The following is a 20,429-nucleotide window of genomic DNA, read 5'->3' as shown; positions in this document are numbered from 1 at the left end:
AATGCCCCAGACCTACAGGAGAGGTAACACCTTCCCCAGATAAGGCTCAGAGGGATGGTGAGGCCTCCCTCTGGTCTGAGTATGAATGTTGATAGTGTGCTCAGAAAAATGTCCACCATAGTGGCCCCCCAAATGTTACAGCCTGAAGACTGCTCCCATTCAGAGATCGCTCATAATAAGGCTGGTTAAACTTGTCTTCTTGTTCAGCTGTACACCAAAACCCCAGCCTCCTTTTCAGCTGTATATAATGAACATCCTGAACTTTTGGAGTACTTCAGCTTCTCTGAGCGCCCAGACCACCAAATCCCAGCTTCTCTGTGACTTAGGGTGCATCCTTTCTTCATTCCCACGTTGCCCCTCATCACCCTCACTAGGGTTCTTGGATCCAAGCTGTGCAAGGATGTGGCATTTATTAAAATGAAAGTTTACTGTAAACAGTATGCCAAGGGACAGCAAGATGTCTTAGCTGGAAAGGTGCTTGCAACCCAGTCTAAAGACTTGAGTTCAATTCCCAGAATCCACACGGTAGAACCAACTCCCACAAGTTGTTCTCTGATCTCCACATTTGTCCGTAGCATGCACACACACATAAACATGAAACAAACAAACAAAAGCTCCAGGATGCCAGGTGACTGCCCCATGTAACGTGTGCTTATGACATCTCCTGACTTCTAGGCCTGTCTGAGCTATAGAGAATCTGTCTCAAAAATAAGTAAAAGGGGTGTGGATATAGTTCAGCTAGTAGAGTACAGGCCAAAATAAAGTCCTAGGTTCTCTCCCCAGCACCAGATTAAACTGGGTATGATGGTACCTTGGTCTGTAATCCCAAATCTTAGGAGGTAGAGACAACAGGATCAGAAGTTCAAGGTCACCTATGGCTCTACAGAAAATCTGAGCACATATGATATGAGACCCTATCTTAAAATATAAAATGATGTAAATAGTTGATAGTGTCTAGCAAACACAAAGCTCTGGATTTAAGTCCCCAGCACCACATAAATTAAGAAGAGTGCACACCTGTAATCAAAGTTCAAGATCATCCTTAGCTACCTAGTGAGTTCAAGACTAGCCTGTGCAATATAAGACTGGTAACTTCAATTATGTGACTACTCTAGTTCTCCAAATGCAGAGGCCAATGGATGTTCATTTATTATGCTTTATAGGTTATATGCACATAGCATATTCTTTGAATGTATCAAAATCAGTTCATATAAATATGTTACAAGCATGACACAGTGGGCCAGGTCTGCAACCCCAGCACTAGAAAGTTGAAGAAAGCAGGATCATGAGTTCCAGACCAGCCTGAGTTACACAGCAAGATCCTGCCTCAAACAAAACATCACAATCAATCATATAATAAAAGCTCTCATGCACATACTATTGAATATTTTTTAAGGAAAATTCTCAGAAGCAGAATTGCTGGATCATGGCTGTAGGTGCAGTTCAGTGAGAGGTCCTGGGTTTTAGACCCAGGTTTGCAAAACTAAACAAAAAAACCCCATATACACATATGTTTGTGAAAGAAAACATATTTATAACACACTGGGCTGGAGACATAACTCAATGGCAGAGCAACTGTCTAACATGTCACAAACCCCAGGTCTGATCTACAACACCACGAGAAAATTAGTTAAATACATTCTGGTACTGTCAGCTCACCTTCCAGAAAGGTATACTAATTTACAACCTCCTCAACAAAGTACGACTAACAGACACAAACAAGTCTCAATAATCTTTATTACTATGATATGTAAAAACTCAGTAATAGGCAAAGAGAATTTTAAAAAGAACCCAAGGCAAAACAGCCAACTGCCTCTGCTCAAGGAACGATGGTGCCACATTAGCATTTCTAATGAACAATCCTTTCCTGTGACTTCCCTGTCCATAACTACAAATGACTCCTTCCTTCAAGAACTCTTCCAACAGCACACTGTCCAGGCAGAAAGCCTCAGGCCCTCTCCAGGTCTCTGTGTAGCTGCTGCTGGCCTGGAGCTTCCTATGCAGACCAAGCTAGCCTCCAACTCAAAGATCTGCCTGTTTCTGCGTCCAGCCAGACTCAACTTTAAACCCATGTGTGATCTTGAGCAAGCTACTTAGCTCCTGTGTCTATTTTTCACTTTCTAATGTGTGCAAAAATCAGATCTATCTCATAGGGTTATGAACATCAAGTAAGTTAAATACTCAATGTTTTCAACAAGCACTGACTCCCTTCAACAGGAGCCCTGAAAATTGGTAGCCTGAACTTTGTGTCTCGAGTCCATACTTCTTTCTCTATACCCACATTCTAACCAAGCCAAACGACTGGTTCTCAGTTAACATAATTCGTGATTTTCTATTTTAATGTCCTTACTTTCTTACGTGTTCCTTAGAGAGCCTCTGCCATATTTCTTGTAGAAATTATACTCAATTTTTGAGGCATCATTCAAATATCCTCTACATATAATCTCTTCTGGAACTACTTATTCCCTAAGCATTTTTCATGATTCAGACAGGATTTGGTGTCTTGAGTGCTTTTAATGGACAAAGAAAAAGATCTAGAAGAAAAGTGCCTGGTATCAGGTCATTTTGTAGTCAGCTGGACGTAATGCTGATAGAATCCACATACGCTATCCTAGCTCAGGGTACTTTTCACCACATCTAAACTTCAAGCTTTCTAGATCAGACTCAAGCTTGAAAGGAGTTAAAGTACTTCAGACTGAAGAAACAAAACTTCCATTTTTCAAAAATGCATTGTTTGGTCTATTAGGAAAAACAACAATAAAAAAACCAAAATAGGTACAAATACACAGTAAAATTTCAATGCTTTACACTGAGGCCAGGCATGGTGGTATACACCTTTAATCTCAGAACCCCAGAGGCTGAGGCAGGAGGATCTCTGTAAGTTCCAGGGTCTGGTAGGGCCATACAATAAGAACCAGTCTCAGAAACAAAATCAAACTGTTACCTTGGGCTGGATTCAGTTTTGTAAAGACAGCCTGCTAAAATACTTGTGACTAGTGATATGTACTGCTCCTTAGCATCAGTCTCAAGTGCTCAGAGAGCACCACTGACACATCTGTTCGCTGACCTTTTCTCCCATTTACTTTCTAAGAATTAACTAATCAGAGGACTGGACAGATGGCTCTCCAGCACCCACATTAGTAGATCATAATTATCTGTGACCCCAGTTCCAGGAAATCTGAATCCCTCTTCGGACATCAGCAGGCACATACATGGTGCACATACACACATGCAGGTAAAACAACCCCCACACACACAAAATACGGAGAGGGAGGGAGGGGGAGGGGGGGAGGAGGAAGGAAGAGATTAAAGAAAAATCAAGAAGGATAATTGCTAATAGACCAAAAGTGAAAATGGGGTTGGGGTCAGTTTGCAGAGCACAGCTGGACATGCCCCAAACCAAGGGTTAGATATCCAGCACCTCCAAAAAACTGGGCTTGGTGGTACATGACTGTAACCCAGAAAGATCACCAATGTAAGGTACTAGGGCTGGAGAGATGGCTCAGCACTTCACCGCACTCCCTGGCTGCTCTTCCAGAGGTCCTTAGTTCAATTCCCAGCACCTACATGGTGGCTTACAACCATCTATAATATGATCTGATGTCCTCTTCTGGCCTGCAGGTGTACAGGCAGAAAGAGCGCTCAAATACATAAATAAATCTTAAAAAAATAAATTTAATTAATCCTCAGCTACATAGCAAATTCTAGGCCAGCCTGGGCTATAGAGACCATGTCTCAAAGACAAAGAACAAAAAAGTGAAAACTGCTGAGTGCGGTGACAAAAACCTAGGCAACTTAGTGAGAGCCTGTCTCAAAGAGAAAACGGCGGTGGGAGGAGGCTTCCTCACCGTCCATCTATGAGGCCGACCTCCATACAGTGCTCACTACGTGAGACCTCCATACAGTGCTCACTACGTGAGAACAGTCACTTATATTTTATGTTGGTACTGAAAAATGGTCATTTCTACTTGATAGTATCATAAAATTTTGTGGTGTACAAAAATATAAATATTACATCTAAATGAAATTATATCATATTAGAAACTGTTCAAGATTATATGTATATAGAACAACAAAGACAAGCATGAAAACCAGAAACTTAAATGATGGAAATAAAGCCAAATATCATACACATAGCTTAGAAGAATTTTTATTGCTTTGAAGACTCTCAAGTCATAGTCAATAATCAGGCACAGAAAAGAAAGCACCTTTCCCAGCATGGGCCACAATCTAATTTCTTGCAATAACAGCCTATAAGAAAAATGCCAAGACTCCTCTGCCTGCCTGCCTGCTTCAGGGGATCACCAAGCCCATATTACCTGTCTATTCACTAGGTAAGGGTAAACCTTAGTTAAGGCAATACAAACTGAAGGTATCTTAACTTTCCTTACTTACGGAGGAAAAGTGACTAACAAAACAAACGCCCCAAACCTCAACATTTGTGGCATTGTGGCACATACCTCACACACCAGAGGCAGGAAGATCTTTTTGAGTTCCAGGTCAGCCTGGTCTACATATTGAATTTCAGGCTAAGGACCACATAGTGAGACCGTGTGTTAAGAATATTAAACTAACCTTCAATAAATAATCCATAAACATCTGACAACCTTCACGATGCCAGACATTCAGGCTAATTTCCAAAACTAAGTGGTGCCATATTGTGTGAGGCTGTATTGATGGTTCATCGGGCTTATAACCTGTAGAGCATACACATATTTTAAGTCATATTTACAAATGGAGAACTTTTAATCTTCTTCCCCTGGAAAATGATTTTCAATGGTCACCTCAGAGTCTTTCTCTTCTCTCGGGATCTCTTTCTAGGTACAATAAACAGCCGTGCCTCAATTGTCGTTCCTTCGTTTTCCACCCTTAAGAGTCCGGCTAAGTGACACCGTGTCTCCCGGCCCTTGCCACTAATCGGTGACCTACCACACTGCAGCGGGCCGGAGATTCCCAGGACCGCTTCAAACAGACCCCGACTCGAGGCCTGCGGGGAGGCAAAACAAGTGTGGCCGGTTTGGTGCAATCTTACTTGGAAAACCAAACCAAAACAAAAAACCCAACGCCGCCCGCTTATCTCCCCTCTAAACCTGGGAGGGGCGGCCGTCGCCCCGGGCTGCTCGGCCCTTCCAGGCCGGCTGGCGCTCGCGGCCCTCGGCGCCCCGGGCTGTCCCTGCGGCGCCGGGTGCGGCCAACCTTCACTTCCCCAGGGCAGGGCTCGGCGCAGGTCAGCGCAACCGGCGCGGTCAGGCCCGGACGCGGCCGGCGAGCCGCGGTCCACGGCGACCCGGGACCCCGCCAGCGGGGATGGGCGTGGGCCTGGGCCCCCGCCCCGCCGACCCGGGCTCCGAGGAGCGTGAGCCCCACCCGCGGCGCAGCTCCGGACCTACCTGCGGGGGACAGCGGGGCTCCCGGACAGCGGCCGCGGGCCCGAGGGCCGGCGCCGCGGCGGCCGGAGCCCGTCCCGGGGCCCCTGGGGTCGCTCGGGGTGGGGGCAGGGCGGGTCGCACGCCGGGGGCTGCGGCCGGCCAGCGCGGCCCGACGCGGGGTCGCGAGGACCTAGCTCTCCCCTCAGCACCAGGCCGCCGCCGCCGCCGCCATTTTGCCTTCCGCTCCGTGTCGCCGCCGCCGCCGCCGCCGCAGTCCGCCGCGGGTTTCCCGGATGTGGGCATTTCCCGGCGTCGCTTGCGCGGGGGCCGAGGACTGGGGGCTTCAGGCCGCCCCGCTGGGGCCGGGAGCGAGCCGAGGGCTGGCCGCCGGAGTCGGGCCGAGCGCCGCAGCCGACAGCCGAGTCCGTCCCGCCGCGGTCGGGCTCCGCTCCGCGACCCGGCGCGGGCGCGACCGGAGCGTGGGTCCCACCGGGAAAGGGCGGCGAGCGGCGCTCCCAGATCCGGACCGCTGAGGCTAGACGTGCACGGCCTGAAGAAAACCCGAATTTTCGCGAGTTTGGAGCGTACGTGGGTTTTGGAGTCAGCCAGATGGAACCCATGGTAGCAGGGTCCGGTCAGTCAGATCTGCAGCAGGGGTCCTGGTAGCCGTGGTTGCAGTGAACGGGCCCGGTCACCAGTTTTGTTTATGAAATGGAATCTGCCGTTCGGGAAGCAGCGTCGACTTCGGTCTTAAAATGTAGCGTTGTCTTTTGTGGGGATGAGGTCCACATAGGGCGCTCCAGGCAGCCCGGGGTGGGCTGGAACTCCGCATCGCCTGCCGCTCTCCACCTTCCCACGTGCTGAGATTCTAAACGTTGCCAGCCACTGTCCTGTCTGTCCTCTGAAAGTATGAACACCTACCCCAGTTTTGCCGATAGGAAATACGTGCAATTATTATTCAGCTAGTCTCTCTTCCTTCTTAAGATCATCTGCCTGCAGAATTATACTTTCTTACAAAAAGATTTTATTTCTTCTTGAATGCTCTATGTGCTCGTACACATCTGCGTGGCAGAAGAGGGCAGTAGAGGGTACAGATGGTTGTGAGCCACCCTGTGGTTGCTGGGAATTGAACTTAGGATCTCTAAGAACAGACAGAGCCCTTAACCACTGACCCATCTCTCCAGCCCAGCTAATCTCTTTTGTCTTAGACTAAAAAGTGAAAACATTCACATCCCTGTGTAAACAGAATTCAAACCATGCTATGCACGTACAGTACCTTGGAACATTTTATAGTTTTCATTTGAGGCTGGCCTCACTAAGTTATATGGGCTGACTTTGAACTCATTTTGTAGCCCGGGCCAGCCTTTGAACTTGGCGATCTTTATACCTCAGCCTTCGATGTAGCTGAGATAACAGGCTCTGTTATTTTTAAAATGATGCACACAACAGATATTATATGAAAGAGTTTATTCGGAGAAAGGTAAGCAGAAGAGAGGTAGGGTCTGAGTGAGTCATTAGGGCAAAGACAGAAATAGAGGGACAGAAATGGAGGGGAGGGTTGCCCGACAGAGAAAGGGGGGAGAGCTGGAGAGAGGGCAAGAGAGGAAGACAAAGTGGCGAGTTGGTCCTTTAATCTGCGCAGCTGAACCACATCTGCCTGGCGCATCTGCCACACACCTGGCGGTGACACTTGATGACATCATAGCAACCCAGAAGCAGATTTCCTATTTGCTAACAGGCTCGATTCTGCTTCCCCCCCCCCAGGTTAATTACTGGGTACTGCACCAAAAGTTCAGCTGTGAAAACCTCAGATGATCAAATCTGGAGGCTGGGGGAAATACTGAGGAGGGAGGGGGCAGGTATTTAGTGTGGTTGCTGCCATTGCTTTAGATGTTTTCTTAGTAAAATCCTTACTGTGGTTTCAGCCCACTCTGCTGTTGGAAGCTTCCTGCAAATTCCTGCAAATGGAAGTCCTTATCTTGTACTTTGATGATACTTAAATTTTTAAGAGATGTATAATTAAGTGAACCATGTCTGGTTGATTTGAACTATTAAAAACCATAACCAAGGTGTAGGCTTAAGGTTATTGTGTAATTTAAATGCTGATTTCTGTACCCCTTCCCCTCCATATCTGGTTGCAATTCTTGTTCTAATGACAGTGTTGTGTAAACACTGCTCCCCAATTGTCCCACTATGTCAATAAAACATCTTATAGCCAATTGCTGAGTAGAGGAAATAGAGCCGTACTTCTTGCCAGCCAGGGGAGGAGGAGTTAGAGGAGGAAGTAGGGGATTCAGCCATAGAAGAGGTCCAGGTGACATCAGGAGAGGAGCTGGAGCAGGAAAGCTACAAAGTGCAGGTATCTCTGGGATGCAAGCTGAGAGCAAACCAGATTGCCTTAGAGGGCACTAACTGCTCAATTATTGTGTTGTGAAGCTTATTATTTAACAAATACAGAAGTCTCAGCTATTTGTGTGATAGTTAGGTTAAGAAACTTAGAGTTTTATAAACACCAAGGAGCTGGAGCTGCTTGTGAGCTTGGAGCTTCTTGGGAAGGTTAAGTCACTGTCAAGCCAGGGTGGAGTGGCCCATGAAAGATCCTTGGGAAAGCAGGGGAGCAATGGGGGACAGGCCAAAGGACCCAAACCAGCTTCTAACCTGGAGCTAAGGCTGGGAGAGGACCAGCATTACCAACTTTGCAATGATTATATGAAATCATTTTGCAAATATTTTCAACCTTTAATAATCAGAGTAATTACCTTTGCAACATTTTCTGAATTAGCACTTTTATTAATGTTAGAAAACTACCACTAAGCTTAAGAGAAGTTGTAATTCTAGAATATATTGTTCAGAAGAATATATATTGTTGATGTGAAAGTTATTTTTTTAAAAATAATTTGGCTTATGTGAGGTGTAAGCATGCACTGAAAAGCTGGGGATTCTTGGTAGGTGATGTAGCTACTTCTCAAGGGGAGAAGCCATTTGCCATCCTTTGAAACAGCTGAACCCCATGCTGCTTTGTGTGCACAGCAACCCACCTTATACCTGTTTCTGTTGTATGTATGTATATATACATATACATATATATATAAAATATGTATGTACCACAGGTGCCTGATGCCTCCAGAGGTCTAAACAGAATGCCAGATCCCCTGGAACCGGAGTTACAGATGGCTGTGAGTCATCATGTGGGTGCTGGGAATTGAACCTGGGTCCTCCGCAAGAGTAGTAAGTGCTTTTTTTTTTTCCTTTTTGCTTTGTTTTTTGTTTTCCAGACAGGGTTTTTCTGTGTAGCCCTGGCTATCCTGGGACTTTGCTCTGTATACTAGAGGCTGGCCTTGAACTCAAGAGATCCACCGGCTTGCCTCTGCCTTCTGAGTACTGGGATTAAAGACATGTGCTACCACTGCCTGGGTGAGTAGCCAAGTGTTCTTATACCACTGAGTTATCTCTGGCCCGTAGCTACATAGTTTTAATTCACATAATTTGGCTTGTATTCCACATTGTTGTTCATTTTATAGAAATGTTAAGTTAAATGAAGGCATGTGTTAAATAGCACTGGGACCCTCCAATGTTCTACACTCTCAAGATCTATCTTTTGCCATTAGTCATTGATCAGATTCTAAGAGTGTTGAGGAAGAAACCAACCAACAAACCAAAACTGGACACTGATATTAACAACAGTTTATTTTTTCCTTGCAAATACCACCGTTTCTGTTGATAAAATTTTGCACAGATGTTGGAACTGGTAACTGAGATTTTTCATTATGAAAATAGTTGTCTGGTAACATAAATGGCTTCAGCATCAGTTCCACAAACAAGACAGGGACCTAAGACATCCAAACTGTTTACAGACAGAGTCCTGCTGGGAAGCAAGCTTGTGATTTCAATTCGGTCTTTGGCAGGATCTGTGCTGAGCCAGGAACTTATCAGAGACTGGTGAACACTGGCCTGGTTACTTATGCTATGAGTCAGGAAAGTACTGCTTCTTCCTCCTGTGAGAAGAGAGAAGGGGAAAGAAATGTATCTAAAAGACACCACACCCAAGGTAGCCTGTAATGAAAAATGTTGATTGGGGCTCAGGGTTCCTCAGGCATAGAGTCCATGACCATCAGTGTGGGGAGCATGCCAGCAGGCAGGCCCTGGAGCAGTAACTGGGAATTTACGTCCTGATCCACAGGAAGACACAAAGACACTTGGGAACGGCCTTGGCTTTTGAAAACTCTGAGCCCACCTCCATTGACACACATCCCCTCTAACAAGGCTACACTTCCTAATCCTTCCCAGATAGTTCAACCAACTGCTGACCAACCATTCAAATATATGAGCCTATGGTGCCATTCTCATTCAAACCACAGACTACTTTGTATCACTAAACATTAAGCTTCTGAGATATTTCAAAAAGGTAATAATTCCAATTTATTTAACTCTGTTAAAGCAGGCTGATTGGGTGCAAGTGAATAAGCACAATATATTGAAAATGAAAACATGCCTTTTTTTTTTTTTTAAGCCTCTGAGATGGGGTTTCTCTATAGAGTCCTGGCTGTCCTGAACTAGCTATGTAGATCAGGGTGGCTTCTAACTTTGAAGGTTCGCCTACCTCTGCTCCCCAAGTGTGGGGGTTAAAGGCAAGCACCACCACACCCAGTCTTTTTCTCTAAAATCAGGTCGGGGATCCAAGATGGTGGCGACCAGCGCGTGCCATATCTGAGACTCTGAAATTGGTACAGCTGAAACACCAACACACACTCTCAAACCAATGGACCTCTCTCAGTTTCCTAAAGAATACTCCAGGCACCAGAGAAAGACAGACCCAGTCTGAAGTACGGACTCCAGGAACAAACAGCAAAGGTTACAGATAAGCGGATTGGCCAGAGGTCGGCCTAAGAACACACCCAACAAAAATCAGGACATCATGCCTCCACCAGCAAACTCCCAAATGAATGGATATTTCAATTCATCAGAAACCCAGGAAAATGACTTTAAAGCTTTGTTTATCCAGTTATTAGAGGCACATAAAGAGGAAACAAATCTCTTGAAGCAAATAAAAAGGAAATGAAAAAAGCTTTCAAAGAAACACAGGCAAATATATCCAAGCAAATAAAGGCAAAATTAGTGGCATATAGAGAGGAAACAAACAAAAAAACAAATAGAGACCATCATACAGAGACATGAATCCACATTTAAACAAATGGAGGAAATGTTGCAAGACATGAAAACAGAAGCAGTAAAGAAAACACAAACAGAGAAAACCCTGATGCTGGAGATCTTAGAGAAAATATTAGGAACCACAAAGGTAAGCATCACCAATAGAATACAAGAGATGGAAGAGAAAAATCTCTGGTGCTGAAGATACACTTGCAGAAATTGATATTTCTCTCAAAGAAAAAGTAAAATCGGATATTTCTCTCAAAGAAAAAGTAAACATCAGGTCACCTTAAAAATTTATCTATTATCTATCTATTTATGTATCTATGTATGTGTGTATCTATGCATCTATCTATCTCTCTGTATCTATCTATTTAGTGTGTGTGTGCGCACGCACGCGAGCATGTGCATGATGCACATAGCCACAGCTTATATGTGGAGGTCAGAAAGCAACTTGTAGGAATCAGTTCTCTCCTCCACCATGTGGGTCATGAGACTCAAACTCAGTTGTCAGGCTTGGTGGCAGTGCCTTTACTCACTGAGCCATACGTCATTTTTTTTTTTTTTTTTACTAAAAAGGTATTCAGTGTTAGTAAAAGCTCAACTATTGAAGGAAAAATATGTATACTAAATTTTTAGTTTTTAAGGAAAAGCAGAAATTTATTTGTTCCCAATCTTTCCATTTAACATTTTAATGGAAACTCTTAGAGACATACCATAAACAACCAAAAATAAGAAAAAAAGAACTCAAAATATACACAGAGTTCAATGCCAGCCTGGGCTACATAGCAAATTTCAGCAAAGCCAGGACTACATAGAACCTGTTTTAACAACCAGCCAACCAGCCAGCCAGCCAGCCAGCCAGCCAGCCAGCCAACCAGCCAACCAGCCAGCCAACCAACCAAAATATAAGTTCCTAGTTCATGTGAATGAACTTATAGCGGCCCAAAGGATGGTTCAGCGTTAAGAACACATACTGTTCTGGTAGAGGCCCTGGGTTCAGTTTTAAGCACCCAAGACAGATGGCTCACAACCACCTACAGCTCCAGCTTCAGGGAACCGGACGCCCTCTTGTGGCCTCTGCTGCCAACTACACTATATACACATACACAAATATAAACAGATACAAATAACACATAATTAAAAATAAAACAAATCTTTCCTTTTGCTTTCCCCTTTGGTTATTGTATGTGTATGGGTGCTTTGCCTACATATGTATGTATCTGTATGCCATGTGTGTGCCTGGTGCATGGACACCAGAAGAGGACATTGGATCCCCTGGAACTGGAATTACAGACATTTGTAAGCTACCATGTTGATGGCAGGAATTGAAAGAAGGTCCTCTGGAAGAGCTGAACATCTCTCCAGCCCTTCCTCTTTGTTTTTTGCTTGTCTGTTTTTGTTGTTATTTTGTTTTTTGAGTCAGGGTCTCATGAAGCCCAGGCTGGCCTTACACTGATCACCCTGCCTTTGCTCTCAGATGCTGGGAGGGACCATTAAGTCTGTCTTGACCTCTTCTTTATCCTGGTCTGCTTACCATTTTGTACAGTAATTTTGTGTATTCTACCCAATTATTTCTTGTCATATTCCAGATGGTCAATGCTCTTAACCACTGAGAATGTTCGAGCTAGAGAGATGGCCTCTGTGGGCAATGCACACATGCAGTCAAAACACTCATAACATAAAAATGAATCTAAAAAAAAAAAAAAAAAAAAAAAAAAACGAAGATTATGAGCCAGTTTGGTGGCACACACCCACACACCTTTAATCCCAGGACTCGGGAGGCAGAGGCAGGCAGATGTCTGAGTTTGAGGCCAAGCCCAGTCTACATAGCAAGATCCTGACTCGACTTGCCATTTAAAAAATGCTAAAACAAAGATTCAGCTAACAGAAACTTTTACCTTGGTGAAAGAGAGAAGACTTCTCAGACCCATTTGTGGAGGCGTCCCAGTGCCAGAGGGATCCATCTTCAGAACAAGTGAACAGATGATCTGGGTTGGATGGGTGGAAATGAACCTCCCACACTAGGAGACAGAAGGAAATTAATTTTAAGAGTCCATAAAAGTTAAACAATTTGACAGGTATCTTCTGGCCCACTCCACAACTAGTGGCTGTTTTCTATCACACATTATAGTTAACAACAGCCATATTTTTTTAAACGTCAAGTTGGTTGGGATTACTTTTGAAGCCTTTAATTTTCAACTGACTTAAAGTTTAGGTTCCCCAGCTCATTTGCATAAGAATACACTGCTCATTTTTTATCTATTAGTGTGACCCTGGCAGCTGGGAGACAGTTGGCCTTGATCCTAACCTCCGGCCTGTCTCCTAGGTGCTGAGCTCGCACATGCCTGGCTTAACATTTCTTAAATAGGGTCAAGTTGCACTACTGGTTTAATGTTTGTGCTCTTGTATTTCTATTCAAGCGAAGGCCAGAAAGGGTGTCAGATACCCTGGGCCTAGAGTTATCAACAGGTATGAGCCACCATGTAGGGAACAGAACGTGGGTTCTTTGGAAGAGCAGCCAGTGTTCTTAACCCACCTGAGCCATCTTTCCAGCCCGTTGGTTTTTTGGTTTTTCTTTTCCTTTCTTTTCTTTGGATAATGGAATGATAAAGAGTGATAATAATAATAGAATGATGGAATAATGGAATGATAATTCCATTTGAATTTGAATAATTTGAATAATGCAATGATTATTCGCTTTCTCAAAAAGCGAATTATCAAACAAAAAGATAGAGTTTGGGATATAGCTCGGGGACAGAACACTTCTTGAGGGCCTGCCTTGGTCGCCAATAACGGGGAATGGGAATATATTTTATTGCTCGCTCAGCACTTAGGCAGCTGAGGCAGGAAGACTGGCATAAGGTAAAATGCAGTTTGGGCTACACGGTTAAGTTTCAGGCTAACCTAGGTTACAAAGTGAGATCCTATCTCAAAACCCCACAAAATTAATTAATTCAGGAGCAAATTAGCAAATATGAAGTAATAATTTTATACAGAACAATCAGTAACCCAGACAACAGGCAGTTTAACATTTTGGCCCACTGGTTCTAATTCTTTAAAAAAAATAAATAAATAAATCAGCTCAGTAAGATGAGCACACAGTAATATTTACTGCAGATACGTTGAAACATTAAAGAGCCTAACCATAGGAAAGGATTCTCTATTCTTATACTATTCCGGTATTAAAAGCTCTGGTGTGAAATGACCCCTATGTATCATCACATTACTTTCTGCATGTCCACAACTTACTTTCAGCCTCGTGAGCCTTGAGTAAAGACACGGGCATGGTGCCTTGTCTAACGTCCCAAATACTCAACATTCCATCCTGGCCACCAGTAGCTACAACATGCTGCTGGCTGGGATGTCTGTCAACACAGTGGAGAGGCACTCGGTCGCCGGTCCTTTCAAAGAAAACAGAACAGTTTATCTTTGCCTAATGAACATTTCATCCTAACTAAATGACAAAATTATGTAGCTGGAGATACTAAACCTTAGTGATGCCAAAAATTTAATGAATAATACAGTTCTAGAATTAAAGGCTATAATTACCGTTCAATTTGGAAACACAGGAAGCAAAATAACATAATGGTAAGATGTGTAAGAAAGATTTTTACTAAAAAGTATGTGTCGAAGTGGAGAGCTGGCTCAGCAGTTACACCAGAGAACCCGAGTTCACTGCCCCATACCGGTGGCTCACAATCACCTGTAACGCCAGCTCCAGGAGCGTGGGGATCCGCAATCATATGCACATAACTGAGACACACAGACTCATACAGTTTAACTATAGTAAATTAAAAATAAAAATAGGTATCAATCACAGTGACCATTCTTTAAAAAAAAGATCTATGTATTATATACAGTGTTCTGCCAGCATGTGTGCCTGCACACCAGAAGAGGGCACCAGATCTCATAGATGGTTGTGGGCCACCATGTGGTTGCTGGGAATTGAACTCAGGACCTTTGGAAGAGCAGCCAGTGCTCTTAACCTGAACCATCTCTCCAGCCTCCAGCAACCATTCTTTATGCCTGTGTTCTTAATTAGTTCATATAATTTTTTTTTTGCAGTCTGATGCTACAGTTTAGTTTCTTAAAGCAGCAAAGGTTGCACATCTAGAAAGGATGATTTCTGCTCCGAAAAAATTACCCTGAATTGTATTTTATCCACAATCTCATCTATACTGTATTTTACCCACTACAGATTGACACAATCATTTGACAAACAGAAGCAAGTTCTCTGTTAAACAATATATACTTTAAAGACAAAAGGGCTCTGAATCAATACAACAAATATTTGCTAACTATAAGATGGCACAATCAACTCCATTGTGTTATCCTTGCCTTATCAATTTAATCATGGATCACTGCCTCTGAAAACATCAAAACACAGAGCTGGGGACTGGAGGGAGACGGCTCAGCGGTTATGAGCATCTGCGGCTCTTCCACAGGACACAATTTCAATCCCAGCACCACACGGCAGCTCACCTGTCTGAAACTCCTCCAGTCCCAAAGGACCAATGCCCTTTTGACCTCTGGGGGCACTGCATGCATATGGCACACACACATACAAGCAGGCAAAACACTTAGACACATAAAACAAAATAAAAATAAAGCTGATTGTGATGACTAATTAAACATAATTTTGTATCTCACTACTGAAATGACAAATCAAACTTACAGTGAGAGTATCTGACAGGGTTCACTTCCTTGTTGTCTGAAATCCCATATTTTTAACTGTCCAATTGAGTTTACCGTAACAATCTCAGGAGTTCGAAGGAAGGTTACGGCATGGAGTGTACTGCTATCTGCATTATCTACAAGTTTTAGAAAAGGTAGCATGTGTTAACGGGCGCCTTTTAAAACACATTCTCTCTCCTGGATGGAGTATTATAAATACAGTCTCTAATGACTCACAGCATTCTTTTGTATGGAGAATAGTAAAACATGTCTAGATATCTCTTCCACTCTGGAGAACGCATCACTCGCAGGGTATCTGTTTTCTAAATGCAGAGCTGACCTACCATTTTGTTTTTTCTATTTCCTCTTAAGATTGCTATACTGAATCAATCCCTCCCCAACCCTCCCTCCTGCCCTCCTTCCTTTCTTTCTGTGGCAGGGTCTATGTTCAGGCTGGTCTTGAATTACTGGTAATCCTTCTGCCTCAGCCTCCCCAGTGATGGAATTTTAAGTGTGTGTAACCCCAACAGGCTTCTACACTGGGTCTGAGGTAGCTGTCCTAGCTCCTCTATATCCAATCGTACCTCTGCTAGTACTTGACGCAGAGCTTTCTTCTACTGGGTTAAAACCCAGTGCCAGGCACAAAGCTTGCTCTGCCCCTGTGCTGTTGTACAGACACATTTCAGATCTGTTCATCTTTACCTTTACCATGACTGCTACAATGGTCAATAGGAAAAGTTTTGAGCCTACGTTGTTCAGAATCCCCTTGAATTCAGGATCCTCCTGCCTCATCCTCTAGAGTGCTGAGATTACAGGAGTGTGCCCAATACCTGGTTCATGGATCTCCTGAAGTGTTTAGACTTGCAGCACATGACACATACTCCAAACTTAAACTTGTGCCACTTCTCTATATTGCTAGCAGGGACAACTCAGCAATTAAGCAAGTGTTTTAACTCTGAAATTAAACAAAACAGACAACAGAGGAAACTGGTGCCTGGGTGTAGTCCCTGAAGATTCTGATCCAAGAGCTCAATAGGGTGTTAGTGAAGCACAATTAAGAACCATCTCACTGGAACACTGGTCTAAACAGTACTGGAGTCTGTCATTCCCTGCTCTTGCTGCCACACAAAGAACCCTAACTTCCGCTGCCATGCATTCAACACTCTGCAATCGATCCCTACCTGCCTTTCGGCCTTCCCTTTCATCACTCCAATAACAAAGATCTAAAGTTGCATAACTGTAAAGGTCGTTTGCTGTCTAGCTTCCCCGTCTCCCCAATTCCCTGTTTTTCTAGCGTGTAATATTCTAGTATTATCTTTGGTGTAGAATCAAGAATATACTGTCACTTGCTCCCTAATTATGTGATAATTCCTTCTACCTAAAATAAAACACTACCATCTAATATATTTTCCTGCAGTTATAAATCATTTATACTAGCCTTATCCACACCCTGTCAAATACAAGGATCATGCCTTGTGTATTTTCACACCCTTCAAACACTTAAGATCATGTTTACTTAGTTCAATTACTACATAATGGACAGAAGGACAGGATCCACTCACCTATAGTTCTTACAGCCTCCTTGTGATCCACCCGGAAGAGGTTTATTCGGCCATCCTCTCCAACTGTGACAATTTCTGGGTTGTCGCACACAATCCCTGTACATGGTGCACTGCTATAGGAAGGACTGCCGGGACCCGCGTGGTAGTGAGCTGTGGGCCACTGCTGGTTGACTGACAGCGTCTGGGCATCACAAAGAAGCAGACTGTTAACCAGAAGAAAGCTCTAAGGAACGAGCCCTTCTCTCCGGGAGTTTTTGTTTTGTTTTGAGGCAGGACTTCCAAGTGTTTGCGATTAAGGGTGAGCCACCACGAAGGCCTAATAATAGTATTTCAGTTGTAGTTCATGTCCTTCTAGAAAAAAGAACAAGTCTCCCTGCCTCTTTGTATTTCTGCATACTGATGTTTAGAAACTGCTTCTATTCAATCTTTGTATATTTTGAATTAGACTCACATTTATTTCAAACTAATGATTTTTGTTCATAGCTGAATGTTCAAACATTCCTTAAAATTTTGTGAGAATAAACTCATGTGTAAGGGACTAACCTCTACATCTTTTTCTATATGACTCAATTAAGAAAACTAATTAAAGCTGAGCATGGTGGCACACACACAGCACTCAGGAAGCAAAGGCAGGTGATCTGAGTTTAAGGCTAGCCTGGCCTACACAGGGAGTTCCGGACCAGCCAGATCTACAATGTGAGATTCTGTCTCAAAAAACAAAGACAATAAAAAATTATATGCATATGTGTGTGCTTGCCTGAGTTTATGTGTTTCACATGTGTGCAGGTGCCCATCACGGCAGATTTCTAGATCCCCTAGAAATGGAGTTATAGGTTGTTGTGAGATGCCTGATCAGGGTGCTGGGAATGGAAGCAGAGTTTTCTCCAACAGCAGTACACACTTAACTGCTCAGCCACTTTTCTAGTCCCTACACAAAGGTCTCTGGGTAGTTGGTCCTCTCTTGTGATGAAGACCTGGCTTCTCCCTCCTCTTTGTGCTATTTGAGCTAGAAGCTGAGCATGCATACACGCTTGCTTTCTGCTTTCTCCATTCATCCCTGCTCACAAAAATTACAGCAAAATTACCACCAGCATATGATACTGTTAGAGCTAATTAACACAGTTTATTTAAAGGATGTCTAATATCCATAGAAGCAAATGTAAGCATGATTGTAGTAATATGGGGGGGGGGGGAACCTCAGTTCAAGAATGCAAGCTTACCACATCTGAGATTCTCAGCAACCCCTAAAATGTGGACAGTATCTTCTCCTATCATTATCTTTCTCCTTAAGAAAGGTGGTGCTGTGTTGCCCAGGCTGGTCTTGGGCTACTATGATCAAATAGTCTTTTTCACTCATCTTCTAGAAATGTGGGTGCTCCAGGAGTGTGCCCAGTGACTGACCCTACTAAAGATGGTGTACTTACTAAACACTCCAGAAATAACTAAAATACAAGTTACTTTCCCAACAAAAGCTCTTTACCTGGTTATTTGGATGGTGAAGGAAAACTGTTACACATCCTGTTGATGAAGCAGCTACAATTCTTTCCTGGTCAAAAAACTAAACAGAAAATTTCTGTGTATTATTATAGATTTAGAAATATCAACAGGAAAAGAACTCCATTGGTTCACCTTGACTAGTAGCAAACCATGTAAGAATTTAAAGAAGCAAACACTAAGCAAATGAAACATGTTAACCTCGTAAAAATGTTTGTAAAAATTAGGAGTATTTTCATGAAGGTCAAATACTAAGTTTAAATTTTTACTTCAGATTTTTGGTTTTGGGCTGCAATGAGTTTGGAAATATGTCATTCCTAAGTATAGGCAGCTTTTTGCTGAGTAAAATGCCTAACATCTGAATTCATACAGAATTTCTTGATGGGGGGGGGGTTAACTGTTGTCCAAACTCATCTTGGTTTCTTGCCTTAGCTTCCTAAGCAGCTGGGACTGCAAGCATCTATCACTAGTCCAGCTTTGAAAACTTGTTACTGGTTTGCGTTTTATACTAAGTTTTTAGAGGAATCACAAGAACAATCCTGCACAATCTTTACTATATGGTCAAAAGACAGCAGTCTCATCTATCTAACCGGGGAAGCAGTGAACAGTACTTGAGGGTGGGAATACATAGGCTCAACGGTAGAGAGCCTGTCCCTAGGCTGCATGAGGTCCTGAGATTATCCTCATCCCAAAGACAATGATAAACCCAACTCACAGACAGGCAATGCAATTTAGCATGCTTGTCTGAAACTCACCAAACAGCGCGTGGCAAACAGATGGGCAAATATCACTGTTGTTTAAGATAAGGTCTTACTATGTAGCCTAAACTGACCTTGAGAACCTGCCTTTGCCTCCCGTGGACTGGAATTGGAGGCTTGCGAAGGCAATTAATTTTATAACGGATTTATCTGAATTCCCTTTCCCATCTCCACTTCCGTCTCTAAGTGCCTAAACAATGGCAGGTTATAACTCATAGGGAGTAGTGTCTTGTAAATCAGGGGTGGGAGTAGAAAAACTATAAGGTGCTACACTACCTCCAAGTATAGTTTTAAATGTCCCATGTTAGCTTTGGGGAACAACTAAGATTTACCTGTAAATCCATGACATCACCATGATGTCTGATATCGCACAGTAACTGATGGTCTCCTTCAAACCCTCCGTCAGAATCCAAGTTTCCAAAATCTCCAATAGACCACAGTGATACGCAATTTTCCTGCAAAGCAGAAAGTTTTATCTTGAGGTCACGAAAACGTCAAATCTAAGGAAAGTAAAATTCAGATTGCCTTTCGAGCGACCTTGCTTCAACAGCATCTCAAACGACAGTAAGAGTTGAAAAGATCACAGATATGGCCCAGTTCGGACGGAATGACTACAGACTTGGTGAGGGTTTAAAGCCAGATCGAAGCTCATTACACCAGCAGGGCCTCAGGTAGCAGACAGCCGAGCAGGAGACTGGCATTCCAGAAGCTGCTTTCGCGCGCAGCGCGGGGGGCGTGGAGCGGAGCAGCCGGGGCCCGCCCGGGACCGGGTACCTCATTGTCCCAGGAGCCCGTAGCGAAGGTCTCTGCGGTCTGCAGGCTCCCGGAAGGCACTGGCCGCCAGCGGGTTTTGCTAATTTTCTGAGACACAAACTTAGCATAAATTTCCTCCATGCTGAAATCAGCAAGCAGATTGAGCAGAATGCACACTGCGCGCTTCTCAGGCCCGCCTCTTCCTGCGCAGTTCTGATTGGATGAGACCTCACGAGGGGACGGTGGCTGCAGAAAGCCAATTCCTGTCAACAGGAGGACGAGCCAGGCCCTGGCTAAAGAAACCTGAGATGCTTATTCTTGGGGCAGCTCTGAACAAAGACTTGGCATCTAAACCCTTTGGCAATAAGACAGACTGCTAATGCCAAGTCAGTCTAGGAACTGACAATATATTTATGCAATAGCCGTGTAATGCCAGAAGAGTTTTCTCTTAAAAAATTGTTTTTGTTCTTTTAAATAACTTTGTTATAAAAATGTTGCAAATAAAAAGATCATCACACACCGAAATTAACCTTATGAAAGACTATACAATCCAATGAACATATAGTGCAGCCATTCGGAAGCTGTGGATTTTATACTTTTACTATCATATATATATTATTGAATATATTTTTATGCACTTATCCACCACCAAAAACAAACAATTCATG

The 20,429-nt window shown here is 43.6% G+C and overlaps 2 protein-coding genes across 2 annotated transcripts in view; both read right to left on the bottom strand.

The window, feature by feature from the left end:
• The window catches only part of Lats1 (large tumor suppressor kinase 1), a 39,536-nt gene extending 34,032 nt beyond the window's left edge, over positions 1-5,504 (bottom strand). The window contains exon 1 of the mRNA XM_021663693.2: positions 5,391-5,504. The gene's annotated coding sequence lies outside the window, so the exon portion shown is untranslated. The remainder of the gene's footprint in view (positions 1-5,390) is intronic.
• A 3,534-nt stretch (positions 5,505-9,038) lies between these two features.
• Nup43 (nucleoporin 43) lies at positions 9,039-19,970 on the bottom strand. The gene is made up of 8 exons (XM_021663689.2): positions 19,783-19,970; positions 19,341-19,463; positions 18,237-18,314; positions 16,757-16,937; positions 15,196-15,331; positions 13,770-13,921; positions 12,419-12,541; positions 9,039-9,364 (listed from the first exon to the last, which is right to left on the bottom strand). Exons 1-8 carry the CDS (start codon positions 19,900-19,902, stop codon positions 9,135-9,137), a joined length of 1,143 nt encoding a protein of 380 aa, XP_021519364.1. The 5' UTR covers positions 19,903-19,970; the 3' UTR covers positions 9,039-9,134.
• Between the last annotated feature and the right edge of the window lie 459 nt (positions 19,971-20,429).

This window comes from Meriones unguiculatus, chromosome 20 (genome assembly GCF_030254825.1).
Source record: "Meriones unguiculatus strain TT.TT164.6M chromosome 20, Bangor_MerUng_6.1, whole genome shotgun sequence".
NCBI lineage: Eukaryota > Metazoa > Chordata > Mammalia > Rodentia > Muridae > Meriones > Meriones unguiculatus.
The sequence above is the reverse complement of the archived record's forward strand: the minus strand, read 5'-3'. Positions and strand labels throughout refer to the sequence as shown.

What these genes read in the sequence shown, in the direction of transcription:
- Nup43 (XM_021663689.2), bottom strand. Translation starts at nt 19,902, where the DNA reads ATGGAGGAAATTTATGCTAAGTTTGTGTCTCAGAAAATTAGCAAAACC. An exon ending in CGGGCTCCTGGGACAATGAG is followed by an intron (nt 19,464 to 19,782) that starts GTACCCGGTCCC and finishes TCTGCTTTGCAG; the next exon opens with GAAAATTGCGTATCACTGTG. An exon ending in CAAGGCTCACGAGGCTGAAA is followed by an intron (nt 12,542 to 13,769) that starts GTAAGTTGTGGA and finishes TCTGTCTCCTAG; the next exon opens with TGTGGGAGGTTCATTTCCAC.